Source organism: Rattus norvegicus, chromosome 15 (genome assembly GCF_036323735.1).
Source record: "Rattus norvegicus strain BN/NHsdMcwi chromosome 15, GRCr8, whole genome shotgun sequence".
Lineage (NCBI taxonomy): Eukaryota > Metazoa > Chordata > Mammalia > Rodentia > Muridae > Rattus > Rattus norvegicus.
In genome coordinates this window covers 59749108-59762391 of record NC_086033.1, presented here as the reverse complement: position 1 = coordinate 59762391, position 13284 = coordinate 59749108, and the positions used below count along the sequence as shown (strand labels likewise).

General features: G+C 44.0%; 1 protein-coding gene across 1 annotated transcript in view; it reads right to left on the bottom strand.

The window, feature by feature from the left end:
- Positions 1 to 13284, bottom strand: part of Epsti1 (epithelial stromal interaction 1) — a 98665-nt gene that overhangs the window by 28985 nt on the left and 56396 nt on the right. Inside the window, exon 7 of the mRNA NM_001044257.1 lies at positions 9210 to 9303. Coding sequence (NP_001037722.1) covers positions 9210 to 9303 — 94 coding nt within the window. The remainder of the gene's footprint in view (positions 1 to 9209; positions 9304 to 13284) is intronic.

The window sequence follows — 13284 nt, the reverse complement described above, 5'->3', positions numbered from 1 at the left end:
AAAATATTCACTTGATATGATAATAGACTAAAGTTTTGTCATCAAAGCAAAACACAACTTCAACCATTATAAGCTATACTTACAATACATTTATTGGTAAAAAATACCCAAGCCTCCTGTGTGAAGTATTATGTCATACGAGATGTCAGATTTTAGTAACTGTTGCAGTGACCTTCCTTCACACTGTGGGAAGGGGTGCCTCTGTATTGTCAATTGTTAATACTGTACCGGTCAAACCAGTAGCTGGCAAAGGGCAGAAGATGAGCAGGGCAGACCAGTTACCTTTCTCTCTGCTCTGCAAAGTATCTGACAAGATGCACTTTAAAGGAGGAGGGTGTATTCTCGCTCGGTTTACAGACCCACTCCTCCACGGCAGGAAGAGCACAGTGACCTGAGCGGGAAGCTTGCTGTCACATGCAGCCACGGTCAGGAAGAAGAGAATGAACAGAGAGTGGGGCTACAAAACCTCAAGGCCCAGCCCAGTTATCCACTTCCTTTTGCAAAGCTCCACCTTCTAAAGCAGTGATTTTCAACCTTCCTAATGCTGTGAACTTTTAATACAATTTGTTATGTTGCGGTGAACCCCAGCCATAAAAATAATTTCATTGCTGTAATGTTGCTACTGTTATGGATTGTAAATTAAATATCTAATATACAGGATATCTGATAGGCGACCCCTGTGAAAGGGTTGGTCCACCCCCAAAGGGGGTCCTGACTCACAGGTTAAGAACTGCTGTTCTAAAGTTCCCATGACCTTTCCAAACACCATCAGCAACTGGGGAACAAGCGCTCAAATACATGAGCCTATGGGAGACACTTCACATTCAACACACACACACACACACACACACACACACACACACACACACAACAAGCATTTTATTTTCCTTTCTTCAGAGCTGCATGGGGGCAGAAGAAATGAATGCACCAGTTACTTGGGAAGCCGGATGGGTCATAGGAAGATGAAGGACAGGAATTATTAAAGTGGAAGCAGATGCCGTTTCCCTCATGCCCTGGCACTTGCTAATTCTCTCAGTGCTACCGGGAAATTCAAGGTGTATTCTCTGGGGGTGAGGGGATGAGAGCAGGCGTAGCACGTACAGAGGCTGCAATGGTGAACTGCATGGCTGAAACAGCTGTATAAAACCCTGCACCCTGGTGCCTTCCGTGGAGTTCACCCCTTTCTCCTGCACTGTTGCTGCCCAGAGGAAAGAGCAGCTGTATTCTTTCAAAGCATCAAAGACAGATTCCTAGAAAACGGAGATTCCCCTCCTCCGTGAAAATTATTGAGTCAGTAAAGCGCTTAGTGCTTGGAGTCAGGAAAACGTGTCAGCAGGCAGGGGTTAAAAGTACCTGACAATAAATTCAAGGAGGAGGAAAAAAATGTTCAAAAGAAAGGGTAAGAAAATAAATCCAGGTGGCCTGGGATTAGAGGAATAGGAATTCTATAAGGAGAAAATGAAGGGGAATGAATGGAAAAAGATAACACTAGAAAGTCATCTAGAACTAGAAATGAGTTTCCAAATTGAAAATGAATAGTAAAAAGCCCTCGTACTCAGTCACACCATTACAGAATATCAGGAGAGGAAAGGAGGATGTTAAATTATTCCCAGGGAAAGCAGGTTTCAAAAGCTCCTGTAAGAACTGAAATCCAGACGCCCTGGGAGCCCCAGGAGTGGAAACGCAAGACCATCAAAGTTCAGAAGTATCTCCTTCTGGTTTGGAACAGTCTCCAGTTAAGCTGCAGGCGCAGTAGGAGGGACTAATAAAGACTAACTTGGTCACAGGAGGACACGAACACGCTTGCCTTCTGTGCATCTTCTTTGCTATTAGATGAGATGTTACCTTAAAACAAGCAAGGCGGGAAAGCACAGCGAAGGAGATCCAGAGACCAGAGGATTAAAAAGCAATAAAGGAAGGCAATTCCCAAGACATCCTCAGAGCATCCTCAACCTCCGTGGCATTTCACAGCTACCTCGGGTGCTTTAAAAACCCTCAGGTCCGGGTCACACTGTGGCTGCATCCCTCGGGGGTGTGACCTAGACATGAACAAGTTTTAAAGCTCCCCAGATTGGTTCACTGGGCAGAAGAGGCTCTGACCTGTCGTGCTAAAGGAAAGTTCCAGAAGAACCCCTGTGCTGAGGACCAGGAACAGGCTACATTCAGAGCTGCAGTGAAATGAAATCTGAACAGGGTCAAGATAGCACTGGCAAGCTAGCCGACGGTCACAAAACGGAAAATGTGTGGAAACCTTCATCAAGAAGCAGCGGGCAGGACTGCCAAGAACAGTTTCTTTTAAACATTTGATTAAGAATGCAAAAATAAAATAGAATCTTTTCAAATGTTTACAAGTTGTAAGAGACAGAAAATGTGACCAGAATATACTATCTGGCCAAGAAAACAAACAAACAACAAACAAACAAAAAACCCCACTCAGGTAGGCCATAATACTGGAAAACCTGAGACACTGGTGTTATTGAGAAAAATGACAAGAAATGAGTTAGCAAGGACTGAAAGTCGTCAAGAGATAGCAATATGTACATGTCAACGGATGTTGCCAAAATCCAAAAGGGTACAAAATGGCTTCCCAGAGGCCACCCCAATTTCTAGACTATGTTAATATCACTACCTATGACAAAAGGCACAGCCAAAATGAAGGATCCTGAGATGGGAGACTAGTTTATATTGATTAAATAGACCCAGTGTAATTCCAAGGGTCTACAGAACAATGGGGCAAGTTGGTCAGAGCAGAGAGAAGGAAGAATAAGATGTCAGGTTGATGAAGCATGGGACAGGCAACCAGTGAATTCCTACACTCACGAGAGGTCACAAAAGGCAAGACGCAGATGCCCATAGTCTCCACAAAATGAACCAGTCCCACAGATTTCCAGCGCTTTTAGAATCATTTTAAATTTTTGACTCCCAGGTGTGTAAAAGAATAACTGGATTTGCTTACGTGGAGACATCCTCAGTGCAGCCCTTCTCAGCCTTGGCTGCTCTTCATAGCTACCCACTGTTAGTCTACAGGCTTGTTACAGCAGCAACAGAAAATACAAGGACTTCGTAATGTTTAGGTACAAACAGGATGAAACAGAATGGAGAGGGCATAGCTATATGAGCATCATGTGACATTTTAAAGGGAGGAACATGCGCCCCATGGATTTAAACATACAAACACATCCTATAGAGTGTGTAGAGTTTGCAGAGGGAGTAGATAACCACACGGCAGCTTCCCTCCAGCCTAAGCATGCACATGGATCACCCGAATTAAACAGCAAGTTCACCCTCAGGTCTGTGTTAGGACTTGAAATGTATCTGCATCTCGGTAAGTTCCCAGATGACCAACGCTGCAGGGCAAGGCTAAAGCTTGAAGTAGCAAAAGTCTAGACTGGTTCTCTGGACCTTAGAGGCTGGTGAGGGGGGGCATCAAAAGAGACAGGAGCAAGGAGTCAGGGTGAGGAAGGGAGAGAGAAAGGCAGAGGTGTGGAGAGAAGAAAGAGCATTTCACCTAGCTATGCCATTTTGACTTTTTCAAGATACTGGGAGCCACTAAAAGACTTTGAGGCACATAAGATAGGGCTGTAATTTTAGTGGCACAGGTATCATGGGAGCAAACAACCACTTTTTAAATCGGATGTAGGCCCCTTTGTACAAAATGAAGCCCATGTGAGTCACCATTATTGGACCAAAAACCTATAGCTAACTGGTTCATAGGCCCAGAGGTGAAACTACTATTAGTATGTTGCTAAACTGACATGGTATTAAACTGGTCCCCAGTGACTCACTATACCCATAGATCAGTGCATCTCTCCAATCCCATCCGAGAAGCTTCTATCAGCAATACTGATCAACACAGAGACCCACAACTGGCAATGGCGCAGAAGATGAGAGATAATGGAATGCTCAGCTCTAAATGAAATCTCTACACACAACCTTCCTCCCAGTGCTCAGGGGTCTTTGTGGAAGAGAGAGTGGAAAGACGCGAGAGACAGAGCAGTAGCTGACGATCAGGAAACTGTCTTCTGGATCAAGCCGGGGCACAGGGACTCACAAGACCTATGCAAGCTCAAGTCAGACCAAAGCCTTAACGGAGATAATTGGCAGTAAGCCCCACACCTGAGAGGCTATTAGCACCTCACTGTTGCAGGATATTTGATCACACTGTAAACCCGAGAAGGAGCATCAGCCCCCGAGTCTTTATTGGTAAAATCGGTTTGAGATTTTGTTTAAAACAAAAGTTAATAGTTACTGGGAGAGGAAGAGCTAGCTTTCTCTAATAAGAATGGAGCCCCTAGTAAGTTGACCATGACCTATAGTAGGAGGGCAAACATCCAAGAATAATTGAGCTGCACAAATAGGAATAGATAAAAAAAAGAAAAGACACAATGATGGGAGGGAAAGGATAAACATGGATCATAGTAAATATGAGCAAAATGCACTGTGTTGAAATTCTCAAAGAAATATATATATTCACATATATATACTTTGTGTACATTATATATATATATATATATATATACTTTGTGTTACATATACATATATACATATATACAAAAGTTTTAAATGTATCTGAAAATATCCATTGCTAATTGCTGGGAAGGAAGGATTTCTGTCCCCACCTAAACCCCAACTCATACTTACTAGAGAGTGTGACACCATCTATGTGTAAGTGGATTCTGTAAATTCCTTTTTGTCTTGAGTCCTAAAGCTCAGGAGGCTTTATTCTGACACACAAAGGAATTTTCTGGCAGCCTCTTTTATCTATACTATTTATAAAATCCCTTATCGTCCAATGGTGGATAGATGTTCAAATTAGAAAAGTGTCTAAGAACTCATGGGAAAATAACCCATACCTGGTACTGAAAATTTCCTTTATTAATCCAGGAATTTGATGGAGAAAACAGCTTCATCCATTTATGTAGGGTTCCTCTGTTCAAACCATATATATGTATATGCGAGTGTACATATAAGCTTACACACACATACACATATACATATATGCTTATGGAGGGTTATAGTGCTTACACACACACACACACCACACACGCACACACACGCACACACGCACGCTTATGGAGAGTTATAGTGCTTACATACACACACGCGCGCGCACGCACGCACACACATGCACACACACATGCACGCACGCACACACGCACACACGCACACACGCACGAACACACACACACGCGCGCACACACACGCTTATGGAGAGTTATAGTGCTTACACGCACACGCGCGCGCGTGCACACATGCACACGCACGCATAAACACACACATGCACGCACACACACGCACACGCTTATGGATAGTTATAGTGCTTGCACACACACGCACGCACAAACACACACACAGGCACGCATGCACACACACGCACGCACGCACACACATGCACACGCGTGCACACACACACACGCTTATAGAGAGTTATAGTGCTTACACATGCACACGCACGCACGCACAAACACACACACACGCTTATGGAGAGTTATAGTGCTTACACACACACGCGCGCGCGCACGCACGCACACACATGCACACACACATGCACGCACGCACACACACGCACGAACACACACACACGCACACACACACACGCTTATGGAGAGTTATAGTGCTTGCACACGCACGCATAAACACACACACGCACGCACGCACACGCACACGCTTATGGATAGTTATAGTGCTTGCACACGCACGCACGCACAAACACACACACACGCACACGCTTATGGAGAGTTATAGTACACCATCCCTAGCTGAGGAGCTACTGGCGGTTGATACCTGGCTGTGGAGGAAGAGTTCTGTTTCCTAGGGAGTGGGATCTCTGGTAGGTGGCCCATGCCCAAAAGTATGAGTAGCACTCATAAACCCAACTGGGCAGTCTGCAGAGAGTGAGAGGTTTTGGAGCACTCTGTCCTAAATGGGATGTCTTCATTAAAGTCCTCCCCTCCGTGTGGATCTATGTGGAAGAGGATACGGAATGTTTCAAGAGCCAGAGGTGGTGGATGACTCTGAGGAAACGGTGTCCAACAGAGACAGTAGGACTGACGTGTGCATGAACTCACAGAGACTGGGACAGGAAGGCACAGGACCTACAAAGCTCTCTCCCAGCCCAGAGAAGGGGAGAGGACACGGAGTCCCAGCCAGAACTAAGATGCTATTTGCAGTTAATTAACATCTGGGGGCAGAGAGCCACACTCCAGACTCCTTCCCAGAAGCAGTTAGAAATGATTCCACCATTTCTGGTTTGTCTTTTGTCTTCTTTAGTTTTGTTATTTTTTTGTCTCACTAGTTTTGCTTTGTTTTGTTTTTAGTTTGTTTTGATTTTTTTCTTGTTTTGGGAGAGAGAAAGAACATGAAATTAGGTGTGGGAAGGAAGTGTGGAGAATATGGGAAGGGTTAGGGAAGGGGAAAGAATAGAAAAGAATAGAAAAATATATGAAAACTTTAGTAAAAAAATCAATTAAAAAGAAAACAGAAACAGAGGACATGGAGTTGGGAAAGAGTTGTGCTGGTAGAGCCAGAGCAATGAGATAGGAAAGCTGAAGATACATTGAACATAAGTATAAAATATTATTTTGCAAATGTAGGAAGAAAATGTTCACAAAAATTGAAGAACATACTAAAATTAGGAAAGGGTGAAAACAGTCATTGAAGTCCTTACAGCTCCTATGCATGGAAGGGACATGTCAGCCACTTTCTGGGCATTGACGAGGTGTCCTTTCTACAAGGAACAGATGCTTCTCACGGAAGAGCAGTGTGCACACTTGACCTCCCTGAAGCCCTGGGAATGGCTTCACAAAGCCTTCTCGGAATTCTGTGCATACGGATTAGATGGATGGAGAGGCATACACTGCGGGTAAGAGCTCAGTTAAGTACATTGAAAGCTGACAGCTTATTAATAGCTTCGCGTCAAATGGAGTATCTCGAGTCTGAGGCTCCCGAGGAACCATCCTGAGGCTGACCTGCTCCATATTTCCTATTGGCAGCTGGAGGATGATATGATGTGTGCACTAATCAATCCACCAAAGACGCGGCTCTGGGAGACAAGGCTGATGACTTCTAGATGACAATATTAAGAATTCAGGATGGTCTTGTGAAATCAAGGAAATGAGCTGAAATCAACGGAGCCAGCAGACACAGTCCTGATGCATGTTTCAACTTACAGGATTCAGAAGCTCCCAACTAGAAAGCAAGACTCACCGGCAAGCAGAACCCTAAATGCTCCAATTCCCATCTGTCCTCTGGTTCCCACACAGCCACAGGGACATCCAGACTTGCTTAGGACTTGCCTTCTACACATAATTTAAGTCTGTGACATGCACTTTCTCAATTCTCCCCCTCAGGGTCCTGCAGCGATGGGGGTGAGATGATGGATCTGGGGTGACACAAATTATAGAGCTCACACTGGCAAGTTTAGAGTATGCAGCACCACATCAGAAACGGGGGGAAAAATCAAACAGAATGCTTACAGGATCGGAGGCAAGAGTGATCCTTTCATTTAAGAGGGGCATCGTGTCTCTCCCAGTTAGCAAGCAATAACCAAATCTGGCCATCTTTATCTTGTAAACATTTTTCAAATCCCACAACCCCACCATCACATCTAGTCTCTCTTGTTGAATTCTTCATCACTCGGTGCCTGGGCCAGGGTCTTAAGGATTCTTCACTCTCAATTCTTTGGGATCTTCATACCAATGTCCATGTGGTCCCAGGAAAATACAAGAGATCTCGAATCCCCCTGTCGTAGCATTTTAGGCCCAGTAGCCCCCACAGTTTGCAAATTTGACACACAAATGTTCTTAGTGGCTCCTCCACCAGAAGTGCCACCAGCTTCCTGTTGGGGACATTTCTATGTGTCCCATTGTCTAGGTCAGCAGTTTAAACCTAAGAGTCATGACCTTTTGATGGGTTGAATGACCCTTTAACAGGGTCCCCCAAGACCTTCAGAAAACACAGATATTTAATTGTCATCCATAACAGTAGAAAAATTACAGTTATGAAAAGGCAATAATAATTTTATAGTTGAGGCCCGTCACAACAAGAGGAACTGCGTTAAAGGGTTGCAGCATTGGGAAGGTTGAGAACCACTGATCTAGGTGATGCAACTAGAGATGCTATATAAACTGAACAATAATTGGCCCTGCCCAGTTTGCCACTGATGCTCCAGCTGACAAAAGCGCCTCATGGCTCCTGCTTAGTTCTTGAGCCTTCTGGCTTACTTCTCCTTTGAATCTGTGGAAGCCATTTTCTCCCATTCTGACCTTGCTTTTTCTTTGCCTTTATACCATGTGGCAATGAATTCTAACACCTGGAGTGACTCTCACCATTTTACTAACTGGTTTTGTCACCTGCAGCCCTGAAGTCCTCTACTGGGAAAAGCTGCCCGCAGCCTGGCTTACACACTTCTTTCTTAAAGAGCAGCAGCCCTTGCTAGTGCTGCTGAGCTCTGTGCTTAGCACCTAGGTTTCTAAGTGATGGTTTCTCTCTTATCTGGAGTCACTCAGGGTAGAAAGGGAACTAGACCTTATGTGAAAATAAGCATTTTGTTGAGGTAAAGGAATCAACGTCCACATAACAAAAAACCCAACTGCCCAAGTGTACCCAGCCTCGTTTACCATTGCCAAACCATGGAATCAACCCAAGCACCGGTGAGTGGATGAAGGCTAGAGAAAATACGGTAGGAACACTATGACAAGGTATCTTTCACCACAGAGAACAAAACTGTGTGGTTTTCAGGACAATGAATTGAATGAAAAGTCTGCAGTACTAAGCAAAATAAGCTAGACTCAGCTAACCAAATAGCAAATGTTTACTCTCACATGAAGAATCAAGATTAAAGAAATAAAAACATGAAGATGGAAGGACTATTTGGGAAAAGGAAAAGGACCAGGAAGACTAGACAGAGAGGGCTTGGTGCTAACAACAGGGGGAGTTAAATAACCAAAGTGTATTATATCGTCACATAAAATATTAGAAGGAAACACATTATTCTGCACAAGATAAGAGATTTGGGGGAGGTGTAGGTGGATGGTTGGGTAAGATAACAGCCTTTTCAGATGGGAACAAATACAAGCATTATTTCACACCTCGAGGAGCAGTTGCTGGGGATGGGGCAGAGTTTTGGATTATTCTGTGCTGTATCTGTCACTTCATGTACTTAATATCCCATCCCAAACATCTCTTCTACTGCGAGAGCTTCCACTCACCCATCTTGAGGACTGGGCAGCCGGAGGAGCAATGTTACAAGCACTTCTGTTTGTCCGGTCTGTGTCCAGTCTGCTCAAGAGCTCAGCAGTTTTGCTACCAGGAAAACAAATAGGGGTTAGTGCTCAAAAAGTAAATAAATAAAACAAAATATTAGAAACAGTGCTGTTTGTTGTGCCTTTGGACACCAGCCTGAACTTTCATGGCATGATGACTAAAAATATCTTAGGGAGAACGAAGGGTTAAAGACTGAGGTGTAGTAGCAAAATCAAAACTAAGTGGTTTTGCAGGACTACATCTTGAAGAGCATGTGTTTTAAAAATATAAAACTGGCTTTGTGAAACATGAGCCCTTTAGTTCATATTTTGCACTTTGTCTTATCAACAGAGACGAATCCTCCCTGTGACTCCACGGGATGCTGCTTAATTTCCTCTGTGCATATCTCAAGTTCGACATCAGACTCGTACAGACCTGAGGAACACTAATCCCTGACAACATCTCCCTTTGCTTCAGATTTACATTGGGCCCCGAGTCCTCCATGAGTCTTCCTTTAGTCATCTCATCTCCCTCACAGCTGTCATAGGACACGCAGAGCCCATCGGCTGGCAGTTCTCTCCTATTTAGGGACCGGAACCCTTCATGATTCTGAAATCCTTTATCCAGATACAGAATTAAACCTACAACCCCTCCTTCCCCATCCCACACATGTATCTTTGCATCCGATTCCAGCAAAGAGATGAAACTTTCTCAGAGGTTAAAAAAATGCTGCTTGGCCCAAGGAACTGGCTCAGGCAACAAAGTGTTTGCTAAACAAGCATGAGGGCTTGAGGTCTGAACCCCACGACTCACATAAGGAGTTGGGCATAGCCACACACACCTATAGTCCCAGTGCCAGCAATACAGAGACAGGAGACGTCCTGGGGCTTGTTGAACAGCCAGTCCAGAAGATCAGTGAGCTCCAGATCCATTAAGACATCCTAGCTCAAAACACATGATGCTAGCTGGGCTTGATGGCCCACACCTCTAATCCCAGCACCCTGGAGGTGAAGACAGGAGAATCTCTCTGTGAGTTGGAGGTCAGCCTGGTCTACTCAGCAAGTTCCAGGCAACCTAGGGCTACATAGTGAGAACTTGTATTATTAAATTAATTGACTAATTAAGGTAAAGAAGCACTAGAATAAAACACCCAAAAGTGACTTCTGACCTCCACACGCATGTATACAGGCCTACATAGATACATGTTAGCATTCAAGTGTGTACAGCACACACCCAAATATACACAGTACTACTGACTCAGGCACACACTTCTGGTATTCCCCATTTAGCCTTGACACGTGCTGTACAGGTAATAGGGCCTTTGTGTTTTCCTTAATCCAAATCACACTCAGTTTTTCCTCTCACCTATGTCAAGTACTGAGCACTGGACTTACATCCTCCTCCTCACTTCAAGTTCTGCTTCATTCTGCCAACTTTGATGAACCCCTTTCCTTTTGTAACATCTGGAATTTTTACGTCTTAGTCCACATTTACAGAAGCCTGGCTCATATTGCTCCAGTCTCCTGTGGTCTGCTTCTATCTTCCTTCTACCCTCCCACCTGCTGTAACTGTAGGTCTGATGCTAAGATTAGATCATCCAGACGTGGGCATCAAAGGAAACACGGGGGTCTGAAAAGAGCCAGTGGCATCCAGTTGTGTGTGCAGGGGAAGACAATTCAAGGAATTTGAAATGGAACAAAGATGCCAAAGCAAGATCGTGGTGAAGCTTCTTAGGTAGAGCACAGCGTTTAAGCAAAGTTAGATGCTCAAGCTAAGAAAGGAATGTGTTAATAATGAAGCAACGCTCACAACCCCAAGAAGCTCGGACCTCAGCAATCACGCAGCACACGACATGTCCACTGGTCTACAAGGATTATTACCTTGCTCAGGACAGACAGAGACTAATGACGTCACACAATCTGACGTTTGTGAAGTCAATAATGTAAACTAGGAGACAGTCCTACCACCTAGGTACACTGCACTTACCATTCCTCCTGGTGGAGATTTACGCTACTCTAGTGACCACCCAGGCATGAATACGAATGTTCCACTGCCAGTTTTAAGTAGTCACATGTATGAAGCTATCCTCATTGAAATCGGTAAATGACGACTAAACTTCCCGGTGGTGTTTGTGCTGTTGACCGTTTTATCTCATCTTACTTTCTTTTAGCTAATACACAGACTCAGTTAGCCACAGGGTCCAGACAGCACATGCATATGCGTAAAGTAACAGATTAAGCTTAGCAATAAATGACATCTTCCAATCAGATCCAAGACTAGGGGAACACCAACCATGTTGGGGCTTCTGACAAACTCAAACATTATCTCCCACGCAAGGGGGTCAGCTGCTTCTTAGCTACAGACCAGCACTGCCAATGGGTAATAAGCCAGCAAAGCCAGATGGCCCAGGGTTTATTATCGTAACCAGAGTGCTGACATTTTTAATGTGAGATAATTTGACAATTAATTTAAAAACTTTTAAAACTTTGTAGTCTTTACATCACCATCACTGGCCCCAAGCAAACTCTGAAATAAACAAAGCAAAGTCCTCTGCAAGCCAGATGTGGTCCCAAGGGCTCTTTGTCATGATGAAATCATTATTTCTGCCTGACCATATTTGTGTTACCGACAAAACATTTATTTTATAACTATAGGTTCTTTTTCTTTAGGTTAAAAATAGGAGTCAAAACAGCCAAGAAATGGCTTCTCTACTGCCTCATATCTGCCAGCTAAAAGACATCACACCATATTTCATTTTTATGCCAAATACTAAGACATATCATTTTTATTTATACTTACAGCTCTGTGTATTTGTGTTAATACACGGAAAGCAAATACTACATATAAAATGAAAAGGAAAACCACAGAAAATATTTATAACCAAAGAAACATAATAAAAGAGCTACTGTGCAAAATTCATGAGGAACACTGATAAATCAAATTCAAGAAGACAAAGAACTCAACCTACAAGTGGGCAAGAGATAGAAATACACACTTTGCTGAATAGAGACACAATTAATAACGTGGCTCAAGTTTATATAACAGCACAGTGTCAAGGCCTGCAGGGGGATCCTTACATCCACAAACTTCCTGACAAACTGGCAAAGATGCCAACATCTTCAATTCATAGAGGCAACCAGCTCAAGGCCATACAACTGGCAACTATCAGAACCAGGACTCAGACTCAGACAGTCCAGCTGAAGAGGCCACACTTTCAGCTTGGACCCTCAACTGCTCCTGAGGAGAAGAACCCATGTGCAGAGAGGCTCCATCTCAGTACCAAGTGAAAATGGGAAAATTAAAACAACACACTACACATGAGCCAGAAAAGACCTTTTAAGTATGGGGAATTGCCCCATGCTAAGGAGAATACTTGGCAGAATTTCTCTTATGAATTGCTGATGGGAAAGCAAATTGGTCACCTGGGAGAGAAAAATTTGACAGCACCTGGTGGAGCTGAATACATGGGCACTGTCTAGATGTTTGTAATAACGGGACTCTTGACCCCTAAGGAGAACTGGGAAAGGACGTGGAATCTAGCACCATTTGTAAATGTCCCAGACAAGGAAGAGACAGGAAGGGAGACAAACAGGAGGGAGGGGCAATGGGAGGGGGAAAGGAACTGAGTTAATTGACATCATGAATCCATACGAGTAGGTCTCATATCTGAGAATGAGCTGATGTTCTCACCCAGACCTAAGGGTTATTGGGGAGTCATCCAGTCCTATGAAGGCTTGTTCTGCTGTCAAACCGCTGCATCTGACTCTTGCAAAGTCACCTACACATACCCTCACTACCCCCTCACGCAGTGAATGACTCCTATTCTTTAGCAGTGACAGCTTCTTCCTCATGTTGGAATGTCACTCCTACCCTGAAGATTTACCAAGACTTCCAGTTATAAAATGCCCCTGGCAAATTATGCCACCTTCTGTCTATTTAGACTCTTCCCCAAATCACCTAACCAGAGTTCCAACCCTATACTAGGCTCTGTCGAACGCCCACCCCCATTCCCCACTGTTCTCTACAGCATTCATTTGCTTC